This window comes from Siniperca chuatsi, linkage group LG11, assembly GCF_020085105.1.
Source record: "Siniperca chuatsi isolate FFG_IHB_CAS linkage group LG11, ASM2008510v1, whole genome shotgun sequence".
Lineage (NCBI taxonomy): Eukaryota > Metazoa > Chordata > Actinopteri > Centrarchiformes > Sinipercidae > Siniperca > Siniperca chuatsi.
This window is the reverse complement of record NC_058052.1, coordinates 25,647,506-25,665,351: the sequence shown is the minus strand read 5'-3', so window position 1 is coordinate 25,665,351 and position 17,846 is coordinate 25,647,506. Positions and strand designations below refer to the sequence as shown.

At 37.8% G+C, this 17,846-nt stretch overlaps 1 protein-coding gene across 1 annotated transcript in view; it reads left to right on the top strand.

Moving 5' to 3' along the window:
* The first annotated feature begins 6,653 nt into the window (after positions 1 to 6,653).
* LOC122884622 overlaps positions 6,654 to 17,846 on the top strand; it is a 62,527-nt gene continuing 51,334 nt past the window's right edge. The window contains exon 1 of the mRNA XM_044214748.1: positions 6,654 to 7,767. Within this exon, the coding sequence (XP_044070683.1) occupies positions 7,657 to 7,767 (111 nt within the window). The 5' untranslated portion in view covers positions 6,654 to 7,656. The remainder of the gene's footprint in view (positions 7,768 to 17,846) is intronic.

Genomic DNA, 17,846 nt, shown 5'->3' with positions numbered 1-17,846 from the left:
ATAAAGTGCTTTTTTCGCTAATGTCTGCTTGCACAGTTTCTTATGTGCATTTCTTTACATTATGAGTGCATGTGCCTTATATAGCTGCATGTATCTGCATTCAGAAAAGTGCCCATTATCACATGTAATTATCACATGTAAATGTTAGTGTTGTGTATTTATTTGATTGTATGTACATGTCAACTTCCTGTTAATGGGAATAAATACATCATCCATCCATCCATCCATCCAGGGTGACAACACTCCATATTTATACAATCAATCAATTATGTTTTTTGTTTACATCAAAATTATTAAACTCCAACATAACAAATATAGATGCATATATATTCAGGGCACGAGGACTTGCTGAATGGTTTGATGAGTATGAAAACTATGTCAAGTATGCTATGGCCTTCACAGTCACCAGAGCTCAACCCAACTGAACACCTATGGGAGTTTTTGGATCTACCTGTGAAACAGCTTTCTCTATCACCATCATCAAAACAACTAATTAGGGGAATATGTTTTGGAAGAATGCAGTTTGTGCATCCAGTGGAGTTTCAGAGACTTGAAGAATGTATCACACTGAAGCTGTTCTGGAGGCTCGTGGTGGACCAACACCTCACTTAGACACTTTATGTTGGTTTTTGCTTTAATTTGTCACCCATCTGTACGCACCTCCTAAAACACTTCCAAAATCATCGGCTCACCAAGAAACAGCAATCAAACATTTTCACTCTGTTTTTTCGTTCGTCTTCTTCCACATAAATGTGCATAGTGAAAATGAATTGCCTCCACATTAGCATTATTTCTATTATTTTTTTCCCATGGGTGTGTGATATATTATTAAATAAACCAAGCATTCATTTAACACACAATATTATTATAGTACATATTTTCCTCCTTATCTCCCCAACCCCCAAACAGGATTTATAATCCACCAGCAGCCCCGATTATCTCGCCATTGCATTGAAACAACAAACAAAAAATATGTATAAAACATACATAAAACATACATAATGAGATAGAAGGGGAAAATATAAATGTCCACATTCATACAAATAAAAACAAACTGATACATATATGCAGTATAAACCAATGCATAAACCACAAGAAGAATTGAACAGGGAGTAAAACATTAGATTTGTATTTGTGTAAAAATTAATCTAGTGAAGCCGATGGGAAGGTTTTAAGCTTATTGCAGTATTGGATCATGGGACCCAAAGTAGAAGGAAATTTATCAGATAAGCCTCTTACTGTATGCTTTATTTTCTCAAAGCTCAACAACAATATTCGGTCACTAAACCAGAGAGAGACTCTGGGGGTCTTGTCAATTTCCTGTTGAGGAAAAATCTTCTTCAAGCCAACACCAAATGTAGTAATTCAGAGTCATTCAGTGAGAAACACAAGAAAGGATTTGTTTTGTTTCTCACTGAATGAAAACTAAGTGGAACACCAGAAAATATGCAAACTCAGCACTTGGCTTTAGTTCTACATGCAGTAAGTGTTTCAGATGAAGATTTAAAAATGGCAGACTAGTATTCTGTTAACTTGGGACAGGATCAACATAATACAGTGTGTGTGTAGTTTCTGCTGGGACACCAAGACACCTACTGTATATCTCATCAATGCTGGACAATGTAAAAATAGTAAAAAAAAACCACAACGCACTCTGGTATAATAAACCTAAAGTTAATTGTTGTGTTTTTATTGATAATATATATAGTACATTAAGACAATACAACCCAATCATTCAATAACTAGGTGTGATCACACCATACCCATGAGAATATCCCACCAACGTTTAAAAGTACAGCATTAAATACATACAAAAGCCTGAAAAAGAAGGCCAGGTATTGATATTATTCATTCAGTATTTATTCTGATGTCTACGGCTTTATACAGCACATGTTTTTGTCAGTGATTTATGAAATTTATTGTGGCCATTCAGGGATTTGTCACATAGACATATGTCGTTTTGGGCCATTTGCTGAAACGACTTATCGTGTCATTTTTCTTGGGAGGACAGTCTCTACAAAAGGGAAAAGTAGTCAGTCATTTGATCAAATGCCGAAAACAACCTTTGACCCAAGTGTCTGACTTTAACACCGGAGACTGATGTCTGCTACCAACAGTACATTTTTATTTCTTTTGATCATAACCACCATCTTTTCATAACTTTATAGGTTCACTAAATAAGATTCTGAACATTAATATAGCAGCAAACAACTATTTGCCCTATAAAGCTATAATGGGGTAATGATGTCACACCCCCTCTGCCTGTGTTGTTATCGTAGCCTCTCTATGCTTTGTTTATACATGCATATGCATGCGCATTAGTGCATGTGAGTCCTTCATGTGAAACTGTTCGTCTGTGAGGAGAGCTGTTTCTTTTCTCATCTAACTCTGTGAATTAAGGGTTTATTTCAACCAAACCAGAGTTGGTGATTGTTGGAACAGTGGAAAGACTAACAACGACGGTTTTGGTGAGTTTTATTTTGTTTCTGTAGAGTTTGAATGAAGTGTGCTTAACGATGGTCTGTGAGGTAAAATAGTTTTTTTCTATGGAGTCTGGTGGCGGGCGAGAGCGATATAACAGCTGTTTCTGGTTAAATAAAAAGGATCTTACTGCTTAACAAAAAGGTCTAGCAATCCTTTCCATAATGTTGTCAGACACTTCGAAGAACAATCTGAGCCTGTCAGTGGCAAAAACAAGCACTTATAGTGGACGTGCTTTGACGTGCGCATTTGTCCCCAGCAGCCATTGCAGCCTGTTTCGCAGCTGACAGCTGAAGCGTAGAGCCAGAATATTTCAGTGAATTAAGGGTTTATTTCAACCAAACCAGAGTTGGTGATTGTTGGTACAGTGGAAAGACTAACAAAGATGGTTTTGGCGAATTTTATTTTGTTTCTGTCCAGTTTGAATGAAGTGTGTTTTACGATGAGCTGCAAAGTAAAATTACTATTTTTCTTAATGGAGTCTGGTGTAGATAAACTGGTAAATCATAAAATGCTCATATGAATCATTTTGGAAGGCAATGACAAACATCCTTTTTTGCCGTTAAGGTGTGATGACTTTATTTATTGTTCTTGTTGTTGAGTAAAGGTCAAAATGTCCGTCAAAGAACATATTTTGTTTTGCTTGTTTTTCTCATTAGTAAGTCTGAAGTTTGAGTAGTCAATAAGATAGAGGGTACATTTTTATTAAACTGAAAGAGCACATGAGGTTCTTTAATTAACTGTATACAAGGCACAAATCCATAATTCATCTGTATTGCTTTTCATGAGTTGGTTTTCCCAGTCGTCTTAAATTTTAGTGAGGAAAACAATTATATCCATAATTTTTGTACATCACTCTAAAATGGAGTCCAGTTTGTCTCTTGGGAAAGGTTAAAGTGAGCAAAGTGGCAAATATGGAAATAGAAAAAGGTCCTCACTGCTTGAAAACACACCATTAAAATACACTGTAAATCTTTTTAATCTGAGACAACCAAACTTTGCTAGTTTAATCCAGTTTTGCTGGAATAAAATTATGATTGTTCTGATTAATACAGAGGGCTCAGAATCAACATTTCGAGAAGAGAAATAAACCAGACCAGAGTACCAGGATTACACGCAGAGGCAGGATTGATAAGAGAAAGAGGAATATTTGATGTGGACAGAGCTAAAAGGGATGATAAAATGAATGTATCTGGATTTATCTTGTGTTTTTAATCTCCCTATAAAGGATGAAACATAGGTTTACCTATAAATTGAAAGACTTAACTACAGGGCAATGAAATAAATACATAAACCAAGGTGGAATAACTCTCTGCCCGTCAAAGACACATGGATAGAGCTCCATCTCAAAGGCCTTGTGGATCAGAGATTACTGTAGATTCTCTCAACCAAACTGTAATTCCCCGTGGATTAGAAGAGTGATCCATTTTAGCTTTTGAGCTGCAAAGTAGACAGCCTGGAATACTTGACTTACCCAAAACGTCTTCTCTCGTTTAGGGATCTGGAGACTGTTTTACATGCCTTTATTTCTTACCATCTTGATTTTTGTGATTCTCTGTGTGAGTCATCTCTGTCTTGTCAGCTTCTTTTTGGCACCAAGCAGAGACACTGTATCTCCCCTCTATTGGCCTCCCATAGAAAACTGAATGTAAGGTTCTGTTATTTGTTTTTAAAGCGTTACATGTTGCTTTATATCTCTGACCTCCTCTGCCCCTATTTCACATCTTGGCCCCTTAGATCTTCTGCTAAGTGACTCCAATCTGGTCCCGGCCTTTTCAGACTGTGAACAAAGCCAGCAACAGAAGCTCGTCCGTCTCGGCTCTCAGATTTGTCCGCGAATCTTATCAGTTATGACGGCATGTACTCACCAGCTTCACTGCGGACATCTGCTAATGTGATAACGTTGCCAGAACAAAGTCCATTAATGAAAAGAACACAAGAATACAATCAGACAGGTTGCAAACATCAACTCCCCAGTTTTACCACATTATTTAAACCACTTCAAATAAATAATTATTTCAAAATGATCAGCCAAACTGCCGGCTGTAAATGTCAAGTAGCTTCTGCAGAGTTACTTCCAGGTTCATCTTTGACCTACTGTACTTGTTTCACGAAAATGCAGTTCTCTAATTCTGTGCATGACTGTAATGGACTTTTAATTTTTCCTTTTCACAGTCACTTAAAATAACATAGCTTAGATAAATGGTTTACTGGGTATTTGTTTGCAACCTGTCTGACCACTCGTGTTGCTTGTAGAGGTGGAAATTAAAAATCACTTTGCTGATTCAAATCGCTTTGTTCGGTTCGGTTCAAAGATTAGCAGTCACTCACTATGTAGTTTGTTCATTTTTTCTCTGAGCCAAATGATTGCATCTCCATTCATATGGCCGTGATGTTGCTGATTCGGGCTCTCTTCAGTTCAGCGGTACGTTCAGTCTGTAGCTGGCTCAAGCTGTTTCGCTCAGTTCATTTAGCACATCATGATTTGGTTTATGTGGATCAGGTTTATGTGCATCAGGTTTATGTGGCCTTTGTGGACTTTCAGTGAGCTTTTTTTTTTAATGTACTGTTTATCACATCAGACCTGACAACAGTGCTTTCAGTCACCCGTGAGAGGAACTCCTCTGCTAAAAGCTACTGATTTGGTCAGTAACAATTTTGATTAAGTGTAGTCATTTCAGTGAGAAGATTTATTTGTACATGCACTGAACACCTATAGAGTCAGTCGTAAATTTGTGTGCAGGGATGTCGCAGTGTCTGCAGATCTCAAACATTGAGTTGGAAAGAAAAATAGCAACATAAGCAATAAAAAACCTTTGTTTGGTTTATAGAATAGTGCTGTATTTGTTAGTTACTTCGATTATTTATTTATTTCTAACGTTTTTGTACAACGCTGTTTTCAACAAGAAGCTCGGACAAAGTTTGGTAGTTTGTCAGTGCTTTCCAAAATGATCCATTTGAAGATTGTCTGATCCGACACCCCTATCAGCAGGACAACATCATGTGTCAGTTACAAAAATGATTCATATGATTCCTGATCTGCAGCTTACATGGTTATGGTCATGGTTAAAAGAAACCGGCGTTGACTGTTGGTAGGAGACAGGAAAGTCAAAGTCACATCAGAATCAGAAATACTTTATTGATCCCCGAGGGGAAACTCTTTCGTTACAGCTGCTCACTGTCACGTCAGCCACACAGGAATAGAAGTACTAATAGAATAGAAATAGAAATAATAATAAAATAAGTCCACAACGAAACAATTATTTCTAGTAAGAAATAAGAGATGTGCAAATCAAAATATAATACACTATAATACAGCTAAGATAAATTAAGTACAAAAGTGGATGTAAAGTATAAATGCTAAAATAAGTCTAAAATACAAAAGTGGATTTACAGGTTGATAAATATAGTAGACACATGCTTTCTTGTGCTCAGTCTTGTTTTAATTGTGATTTTAATTTTTACTTGTGGTTAGAGACCCCATAACATGGAAGCTCATTTCCATCAAGAAATGGAAAATCATTCAACATTAGACATGATAAAAATAAAAATAGCCACGGTGAATTTTGACTTACTATTCTATTTTTTATCATGCTTAACTTTTCATGCATCATGATCATCTATTTATCTATTCATTTGCCTTAACTACTTTGTACACCTTAGTCAGTATTTGTGGTTTATTTGTTTTAAATTTTTTATTTGTTTCTTTTATTTGTTTTGTAGTTAAAAGACCCCATGACAGCAGGAGAGCCAACATTTAAACTGACACATCTGAGTCACATAGATGAAGTGCCCTTGAGCAAGACACAAAATCACTACCAGCTCCATGCTTGTGTGCTCGTGTTCGTATCTAATCGGGTTTCCATGTAAAGGCTGATTAAATATTGTTTTTCACAGACAACATGGGTGGAATTAAAGAATACCTCCTGCTGTTTCTGTCTGTCTTTGCTCTCTGTATGTTTCCTGCTTGCCAGTAGGTGGCGCTTGTCTCCTTTGGCTTGAGAGAAAGAGAGAAGGAGGGAGAGAAGGAGATGATTAAAGAGAGAAGGAAGACAGCAAGAGGAGAGGCAGAGAGCAGAGAGAGAGAGATGGAGGGGGGAGGGAGGGAGAGGGAGGGAGGGAGGGCGATGGAGAGGGAGGGAGGAGAGAGCAAGCGTCAGCATTCCATGTGTTAAAAGGGCAGATGGTAACCGCGGGTAACTGAGGAGCAAGCCACTCTGCTGGCCACAGAGCAAGAGATCAGCAGAGAGAGGGAGGTAGAGGGAGGGAGGAGAGCGAACACATGCAGCGCAGCAGAGGAGAGGAGAGGAGCATCTGAGAGGAAGCTGCACGCCGGCTCTGACAGAGAGAAAGACAGAGGGAGGAGAAGACTGAGTACTTCTTCTCCACACTAACAAGGAGGCAGAGAGCAAAAAGAGAAACAAAGACAGAGACAGGAGATGGGGAGATAGTGAGAGGAGGGAAAAAAGTATCCCTCCCCTCCACTTACAGAGAGATACAGAGACAAAGAGAGAGGGAAAACAAAAGGGGGTTGGAGAGATTGTGAAGTGAAGAGAGGGAGGCAGCGGACGGGAGATAGTTAGAGGAACTGCAAGGCTGATCAATGAGCGGCTTAGATTTCGGGAAGAAATTTCGACTCAGCAAGAAAGAGAGGGAGTCAATGACAAGGAAAGATTGATGAATGAAAGATGGGAGCAAAACATCTGGAGAGATAAAGACTTTTATTATATTATATTAAATATTTAAAGGGAGACTAGAGGGAATTTTGAAAAAAAAAAAACCCAGAGAAGAATAAAAAAAACATTTAGAGAAAGACAAGAAGATAAGAGTGGAAAGGAACGATGAGCAGAGGGTGAAATATTTAAAAAAGAGACAGAAGCTGAGGGAAGATGAGCAGAGAGAAGGCAGAGTCAAATAGTCACCGGCAAAAACTTAGAGAAGAGAGAGAATAAATCAGAGCAGCAGGGGAAAACTGCGCTCCTCCTTTTCTTTTTTTTTCTTATTTCCTCCATCCCTCTCCCTCTACTTTGTAAAACAGAGGAGGAGAGAAGAAATGACGAGAGCAGGAGAGAGTTGAGGAAGCAGAAGAAGAATCAGAAGAGGAAGCAGTTTTCCAAGACTTTTTCTTCAGATAGATACATAGATATTTAAGTATATGAAACCCTGTCAAATCCAATGGCGTGCTACTACATTGTGATCAGTTCCACCCACCTGCGTGACGGACAGCTGAGGAGCATCAAGGGGGTGTTCAGAGGACCAATAGGAACCAATGGCCAAAGAAACACGGTAAGGCCTCGTGTCCGATGGTTACTGGGCTTTGTTTTAGCTCCCGGGTTTACTGTGAGACAGAAAAAAAGCCACATTGAGGTGCTTTTATTTTGAACTGTTTAAGCGTGTTTGACGTCCGCACTGTGGGACTCACGTCTGGCTGTTTTTCAGATCAAAGTCAGATCTTTGAACTCAACACTTTGTTTCGGACTCATTTCAGCTTTGCATCTACCTACGTTTAACTGACAGAAATCCAGTTGAATCCAGAGTGCATGTGTGTCTTTGTGAGTGATTATTATTTTTTTTTTATTAAGTAAGGGAGTTGTTACCTCTAAATCAGCATTATTTAAACCACTCCCACTCACTTGATTCAGGTCCTTAATCATTGTGTTTGCCGAGTTAATTAATTGCCAATTCCATTAGGTTAACTGACTTGGTATTGGCGGCAGAAAGATGCAGATGGGAGAAGCTAGAGAGCCTCTTACACTAAGAGCTCCTCTGGCTCTGTGTCCGTACTTAAACATGTTCGGCATCTCGTTTTCTGCCTTTTAAGCGCTCAATGTTAGAGGTCAGTAAGAAGTCAGGAGGGTTTTTTGTCTTTACATATATACCCCTATCCTTAGTTAGACACAGCTCTTATGCTCTTTTATAGCAAGACTCTCTCAAACACATGCAGAAGCCACATGTTCACACAGTTTTAGGCACATTTTCGGTGGCAGAGTTTAATCTAATCTTCTGTTCACAATCCTCCTTGTCAAGAAATTTCAATGAGCTGTTAAAAATAAAACAAAAATCTCAAAAACAGCATTTGATAAAGTATAGTTGGAATACATTTTAATGTGTTCAAAATACAACTTGGTGACAAATTAAAAACCGAAGTGCATTTTATTAAAATCTGAATGAAAATGAGTTCATAGAAATAACTTGTCATGTGCAGTCCTGAAGCTGTGTGGGAAGATTCGAGCTGGCCAGATGAGTCAGACGCTTCTTTAGTTTTTTCTCATAATCTAAACTCCAACTAAACCTTGTTTTTCATTCTCCTGCATTCACTGAATGTTAGAGGCAAACATTATTACAGCGAGTCCTTGTAGAGATGAACCAAAAATTCCTACGGGCTTCAAAGAGAGACATCAGTTGAGAAGTCAAGAGGCTGTGTATGGGCAGTGCTACAGTTGGCTTATTACACATAAAGCACTAGCTACTCTTTTTTAGAAGAAATAAAATTACATTTACCATAATTACATACTTTAACCTCTTTAAAACATTGTTGTTTTAAGTTTTAGTAAGAACAATCATCATTAGAGTCATGCATTGATCATTACATTTAAATTAAAAACAAGTGGGTAATACAGTGATCATTTAACACTATGCTAGACAGTACCATGTCTTTGTTCTGCCTCGTGTGATATCACTCTCAGATCATATTTCACTTTTACTTATGTCAATACTTTTAATAACCGTTATAAATCACAAATTCTGATGACATGTCACGGTGATATGATAGAGCTTTAAATCTGTGCAAGTGACTGGCCTACAGTGAATCAACAATGCATCTGACTTAGCCTGTAATTAACTAGAAGGCACACAATAGAGCCTGCAGCAGCACTGCGCAACAGTATTTGGTTGCAAAAACTCAACATGCAGATGTTGGACCTTTCATTATCACATGAATACATACTATAATACTAGCATAATACTGGTATTTATGGTTTGAAATGAAAACTAATGGGGCAAATCCCAAATCTGGATTACCACAGAACTGAAAAAAGGTTAACAAATTTCCTACTGTAATCTCGTAGTGTGTATCATGTAGTCAGAAAAAAAAACAACACTTGGGAGTTTATTTTTCCCCACTATAATCTCCAAATGAACACTAGATTGACACATATAAGCGTTTTGGGAACAGTTACTAATCCTAGTTACGCGCAGTTACTTTACATTCGTTACATTTTGGGGGTCTGCTTGTTCGCTGCGTTGATATCAGTTTGATCTCTGCGTTCAGTAGATAGACTGGTCCGGGACTTGTTAGCTTGGCCCAAGGACTGGAGGTGGGGGAAGGCAATTAGCCTCTACAAAAAGGAGAAACACCACTCCGGCTAACTCCAAAGTTGTCTTATTTACACGTTGTGTGTTCTTAGTTAGCTGACTTGCTAACGCTAGCCATTGGTGAGCCTACATTTAGGAATCAGTTGGTTTTGTTCAGAGTTGGAAGGTGTTTGCACGCAACACCCCCAGAAGTGTCGTCCTCATTGAGGCAAAAAGGTGCAGTCTCCGGGGCTAACGTCAAGCTAGCTGTTGATGGTCTGTAAACACCCTCAACACGCAATCATGATGTCTTGTTTTCTATTTATACACGTGTTAAATAATGAAAATGTGATGTATGGAAGTGTGGAGTTTGTTTAAACTCTTTTGACGTAGCTGGGCTGAGAATTGAAAACTGACCACTTTTGCTGTAACGTAATTACTTTTTAAATGAGTAATATGTGAGTGACTGATTATATTTTTCAAGTGACTTGTCCAACACTGCTGTTGGCAGGAAACGGGATGCGAACAGCGATCAAAGTCAAAGTCCGACATTTTGTTGACCCTTAACCACGCTGACCTTTCTGCAGACTTTGTATAACAACGTCCCACTATTTCCTACTTTCCTCCCGACAGACATGATTCTTCTTTCCAACATTGTTCTAACAGACTTTATAGTTGACCCCAAATCTCTCATTAAAGACTGTGAAAGAAAAGTTAAAAATAGATCCTCTTCTATCACATTAATGATTGTGTTTCGTTAAGTAGATTACAAACTAATGAAGCTGTTATAGCACCTTGAACAAGTTGGAGCTTTCAAATTGATTAAAAAGATATCAAACTCAGAAAACATACGGTAAAGTTCCCACTGCTAACACAATACCATAAATAAATGTTCTTTAATTACCCACACAAGCAAACTGAGGCATTTCAAAGACACGTATTCAACTCTGTTCGTCACCTAATCCAGGAATAGAAAGCTATATCAAGAGATTTAATTGGCGAACAACCACACATGACTATCCCCATGTACCTTGGATCCTCATATTCCCGAGCTAATTTTATCTCCAACTTCTTTAGCGCAGGCAGGTCTGATGAAATTGCATGAAACCATTACAATTTAAAAATTCAAATAACATGCTCTGTGCACGGAAAATGAGAGCCATGTTTGTGCCAGCACAAAATGATTGCATGAGAGAGCGACATGAGCAGAAATAGGCAGCAGAGTTTGAAGCCAAAATAGTGTAAAGTGAGCGTGTGGAGATCAGTGGGATGGATGAGTGTCTACAGTTTCCTTTTAACTCTAATGACTCAAGTTCAGTCCCATGTTTCTCCAAAGATGTTTTCATTTTCAGCATTTTTTCTCAATCATGACTAAAATCTTACCCTAAATAAACTTAAAGTACCTCATTGTGTTTACAATAAATGCAAACAGCCATTTTTTTCCCCCATTCATTTTCTGTATGGTATTAAAGTCAATAACCAGATTCTTGAAACTTTCTAAATCACAGTGAACATCAAGTCTGTATTTTTTTTCCCCCTAGCATTGCATTATTGTTGCATGATAATGCTGTTTAAATGGAGATTGCATGAAAAGCATTAACTCACACTTGTGCTGTGGCATACTGTTAATTGTGTGTGTGGGAGGGATACACATCTCATGACATCTAGCTCTTGTTTTTACAGAGGTTGAATTAACTTATTTTAAGTCACTTTGGACAAAAGCAGCTGCCAAATAAATGAATGACCCTTGCAACAATAATGCTACTTCTGCAAAAATAGACAGAACTTAATGTAAATTGTGTTCACTGTGGCTCACACAACTCACCATAAGTTTCTTAATTAATTTTCAGATTGTGCTGAAATGAATGGAAAACAATGGATGCCTGTAATCGTGGACACAGTAGCATGATTTGCAAAATGGTTAGTTATGATTTAAAGTAGTAAAGTGTGATTTGTACTAAGTAGGCTATAATATGCTAAATCACTAGTATGTTCGTTTAACTAAAACTTCCAAAAGTGCCAAACCACCTTTAAAGAGGAAACTCATCCAAATTACAAATACTGTAAATATGTAGCTGGGAGACAAATTAAAGGAAAGACCTGAATAAATGAGTAGAGAAACAGAACAAATGCAGATGCTTATACACAGGTGTACTACAGCATGATAAAATTAAGCAATTAACATGCCTATCATGCTCTGTGACATGCACAATAATGCCCTGCAGGCACATTTGACAATGCCCTCATCCACAGGGCAAGAGGGCTCACTGAGTGGTTTGATGAGTATGAAAATTATGTGAATCATATGATTTGGCCGTCACAGTCACCAGATCTCAACCCAGTTAACTGAACACCTGTGTGAGATTTTGAAGTGACATGTTAGAAGAAGAATGGTGTTCATCACTCCAGGCTTGAGGTGGCCCAACACACACACACACACACACATATATATATTATGATACTCTAATATAAGATAAATATATATATATACCTCACTGTTATATATATATATATATATATATACGTATGTATATATATATATATGATATATATAAATAAATATATAAATATCATATAGTCATATATATATAATGCAATATACATATATATTATATATATATATATAGAAATATCATAGGAATATATTCATTATATATACATATAATACATATATCACCACATAGGTCCATATACATATATAGCTGTTACATATATATATATATACATATTATACATATCATACATCACATATATATATATATATATATATATAGTTTGCCCATTTGTTATAAAAGTGCAGCTAGTGAAATGTAAATTTTTTTTACAGAACTTTGAGAACTGTAATCATGTAGGCTTAAAAAAACTGAGCTTTAAAGTACATTTTTGACCTTGGAAACAGCAGAGGAGGATGCAGTCTCACCACAAGGTCCTTTTAGTATCTGTTCTGGAGCTTTCAATCACACGTGACCTTGTGGTGAGATTATTTTCTTCAATCATAATCGAATATTTTAAAATATTATACTGACATTAGAAATAGTATCATATGTTCAAAGTCCCTAAACCAATATTACAGGAATATTATACAATGTCTGAAATGATAAAGTAAGAAACTAGTCAGCCATCTATACGTTTGAACTTTTGCCATTTCTTTCCCAATGATCTTTCCTTTTTGTGATTTGAGTGGACTGGGGTTTTAAGAAAAAACGGTTTTAATTCCCTACATCTTGCAAGGAACACCTGAAAATATAACGTCCAATCCAAACCATGGCAACATAATCTTTTCTGTTTCGTAACTGCATTTCAGACTTAATTCTAATTTCCTGAATTTTTGACGCTTTGTTGTTCGACAGGTGAGCGCTTAGCTGCTGCAGAGTGGGGAGCAAACAGATCTCACACTGCATGCTGATATCACCCTCTTCTGTCCTCTTTGAAAGGAAAACAAATCATTCTAACACCCTGAATCAAATGTTTTCTTCTGTACCTTAATTGCTTGAATGTGACAAAGATATTTGGGCATGTTGCCTGCATCTCTCTGTGTTACTATTCATGCTGTCACGACTCGTCTCAAATCCACACTGGGTGGTCCAAAGTCTTAATTTATTAAAACAACATTTCAAATCATAGAAGTGTACAAGCATCCCAGTCCTTGGCTCTTCATTGTGTTTATGTGTGTATTTTTGTAAATCAGGTAGCTCGCAGTGACTCCGCGGCGACATTAATTCATGATAGCCCACCAGCTGTCAGGGAATTTTTCACACCTTTCCCAATATCAGCGAGGCCAGAGTTGTGTTGCTATAGAAACATTGATTCCAGTAAGTTAAATAACGCTGATTTTCTACACCCTACTTGACACAAAAAGTTGACATGAAATTCCTTCTGAGCATTTAATTTTCTCTCTGCAGTGATATTTTTGAGCAATTTATTTGTTTTGGAGGCTTCCTGTGGCGGATGTGTGAAGTTGCTCTCGAGGATGCGTTTTGTTTTAGAGCTCCTGGCTAAAAAACTCCAGCAGTAGAAAAAGGGACTAGTTAACGTTGGTCTGGTTTATTTTCTTTATCAGAGGTCTGTATTTAGTGTCGAGTGTTTTCAATTAAAACCACAGGTGCTGCTGACTGTCGTGTAAAAGCAATAACGTCCTTGAGCCGCCGGGTTATGGTGCCATATTATCACTTGGTGCTATCGGCTATTTGACATCAGGCCTAACAACACCCATGACAATACAACACTATAACCCACTTCCTCTAAGCCGCTAATGCTTTAAACCATGTGTGTGTGTGTGTGAGTGTGACTGTGAGAGAGAGTGTGTGTGTGTGTGTGTGTGTGTGTGTGTGTGTGTGTGTTTTGAGGTTTGAGCTAAGTCGTCAACAACATGGCTCCTCACCCCATAAATTAGCGCCAATGAGGACACTCTGTGCATGCGTGTGCATTTTTGTGCATGTCTGTGTGTGTGTGACTAAGTGACTATGCATGCCTGTGTGTGTGTGTGTGTGTGTGTGTGTGTTTAACAGGTATGAGTGAAAGTGTCGGTCTGCCTGGGTTCGAGCAGTTACACATGTGTGCGTGTGCAAGCATGTTGTGACTTACAGTACATGGCATGAGTGTGTGTCTGTGTGTGTTCCGTAGTTGTGAGTACATGGTGTGCTTCATTGATGTGTGAAACATCAGCTATGACTGTGGAGCCATCTGCTCCAAAGGGAGAGATAGAGTGCAAGTGTGTGTGTGTGTGTGTGTGTACATGTATCTCCTTCTCCACGCATGAGTGTGTTTGCATGACACAGAAGTGTGTGTGTGTGTGTGTGTGTGCTTGTCAAAAATTCACACACACGTGCACAAATACATACACACACAGTCTGACTACTTACTCAACCAACAAGTTGTTTTTTGTGCATGTGGGACATCATGAAGTTTCAAAGCTCAGTCCTATTAAACTAAAATCTCTAAAGACTTTCCAACACTGTTTCTGTAAAATGTACATGTCAGCTTCTTTTTTCATGCTTCAGACATCCAGAATCATCTAGTTTCTATGATCTTATTTCAGATACAGATTCATTCAATACAGATATTTCAGATACTGAATTAATTAGTCAACAAGTCCTCCAAATGAAACGACAAAATACGTCATTTGTCAGTGCTGAATGATGTGACAACGCTGCGGTTAAGGTTTAGTTAGGTTTAGGCACAAAAACAACTTGGTTAGGTTTAGACAAACACTGTGGTTTAGGTTAAAATGTTAAGATTACAGAACCTTTATCGTCATGGTGACAACAATAAACACATGGTTAAGATTAGGGAACGATCGTGGTCATGCTTTAAAAGAAAAAGTGTTGACTGACAGTTGTAAATGGGCAACAAACAAATATAAAGAAAGTTTAACACCCACTAACTTAAAACTTACAAGTGAATGTAACTGTGTCGACTTGTCATGATTTTAGACCACAGCATGCAGATTATGAACAATAGAGAATCTTAGTGAAACTTCATATATTTAAACGAGATAAAATATCACACTATAGAAGTTGAGAATTTGTAAAGACTAATCAAACAGGAAAATCCATCCACAGCAATAATGCTGTAGTGTTCACAGAAATGATTTCACTCCACATTTGTACAGCTGTTGCTAAGAAGATCCTGTAGAACGTGTTACCCCATCAAATAAAGGTAGTGAAATGCAAAAACTATTTTTGTAATGACACTCACAAAAGCCTTGGGGGACTTAGATTTAGTCATGTGCTTCCAATATTACCCCAATTTGTCCATCAACAAAACATTATACAGCTCATTACAAATAACCAATTGCACTTTTACAGAGTACATTTTTTCCTTCCCACTAAAAATAAACCACAGAAAGTACAAAACCACACGTATAGGCATGTAAATACAAGCATGAAATGGTGTGCTTCTCTAACAAAGCAGAAACACCCCTTAACCTCAATACATCAACATCCTTACATACAAAAACAAAATAAGGATGATCCACCTGTGGTGGTGGTGGTGGTGTAAAGGAATTAACATGTAAAAAACATACATATGTGAAATGGCTTCTATAGGTTTAATGCAAGCTAGAAGCCTAAAAAATGTTTTAGCCAAGGCAAGCCAAGTGTTAAGTGACAATTTTAGCTTCGAAATCACCAAAACCAGACTTAATGAACTGCTTCATGGTAGTTCAACTTTGGAAAAACATGTTTTACAAAATCCACAAGCTTCTGCTCCATGAAATCTTCATGGCTTTAATTTGCTCTCCATAAAATATTCGTCTGAAAGCAGACTCTCTCTGCATACGTCCAACTCCCATTAGGCTTTGAAAACAAGCCAACTGCTAAGACTCATGGCATATGTTGTTGTTGTTCATTGAATGATTATGCTCACAGACTAATCACCGTTTTATCTTTGTTATAACAATATATAGTGTATAAATATACATTTTACTACAGCAATACAGTAGATATCCATTTTGCCATCCATCCATTTAAGGCTACAGACAGAAAACTCCAGGAACATTTATACATGTACATGAATATATATAACCTTTATTTAAAAAACACACTGAAGAACGGGAGCCGTCTTTTACAAGTGTGCTGAGTTTACATCATAAAAACAAACAATGATGAATAAAACCATCAAACAAAAAGTAACAATAAACATTACAATAATAGGTAAAAAGTAGTGATAAAAGAAACTAAGATATCCAGTAATAAAAGAAAATACTGACTCAGTAAAAACAGAACTTGTAAGTATGTCAGTCAAGAGCATTGTTTTAAGAACATGTACAAGATGAATCATGTCCTTAATGAGGACTCTGAAACTATTCAGAGACACCAGAGTGTAAATTATTCCATGAGATCTCAGTATTTACTGTTGGAACTTGTAGCTGAAGCCAGCCTGTCGAAAGTGTTAGGTAAGTTCCAGATCTCCAGCTGAGAAATGAGGTAAGTGGTAATCTATTTAGAAGACCTTTATGAATAAAGGCTTTTCAGAAAAATCAATAAAAAACATTTGTGTGAAAACCCATTGAGATACAGAAGCTGGTGGAACAGATGCAAGCGAGGAGAGGGGACAGGACTCTGTTTGTTGGTGTTGGTCAGTCATGATGTCAGCCACAATATGTGTCCTACTATCACCTTTCTGCCGTCAGGAAAACGTTTCAGTGCTTTCATGCATAGAAAAAGACCAGAAACAACTCTTTGAGCCTGTAAACACCCACAAACATAAATAACTCTCAAAAGATTAATATCACACAGGTTAGGGATGCTTCACCGACAGCTGAATGGAAGACTGAGTTTGTGAACACAATGTTGGAGCTTTTATACACAAATAAGCTTTGTTCTGTTCTCTCATGAGTTGTGAACTAGAAAACGTTCTCTTGTACTCATGAAATCCCCCTGGGTCACATTTACCATCATGCCACGCTCTGCGGAGCAGCTCCGGCTTTTACATCGTGACGACCTCACGGGTTCACGCGCTCTCACTGCTTTTCTGGCTTCGTGCTCACAAACGCTCGCAGGAACTGTCCTTATATTTGCTGACGTGTGGCCCTTTAAGAAGAACAACACCCTGAGAGATTAATTTTTCATCAGAAGTTGTTCTTAATGAGTTGTGGAGTGCTGAATGTTAAAGTATATATTTATGTAGCACTGTCGCTACTCGATTACCATGGAAACTGAGGTAGCATGTTGGAGGTGAGTGGGCGTCAACGCGACTTAGATGAACCCTGCGAATGTGGTGGGAGGGACGGAGAGAGAGAGCGATAAAGAGTCAGAGAGAGAGAGAGAGAGAGAGAGAGAGAGAGAGAGAAAGTGACAGAGGAAATGGAAGCAGATGGAGAAAAGTAAGAAAGAAACGCTGAAATGCTCAGAGAAGTTTGCAGGTCTTTCTTGAAACTTCTGTTCTTTCTTTCACCTCTCTCTTTTCATATGCTATGTTGTCTTCCCCTTTCCTGCAGTCTTCTCTGAAAAATACATTTGCTGCTTAACTCTTCTTCTCCTCCTTCCCTTATATTCCTTTCTTCTGTATCTATTGCTCCTCTTTTCTTCTCCTCTCAACGTTTGCAATCTTGCTTTTCACTACTTTCATCT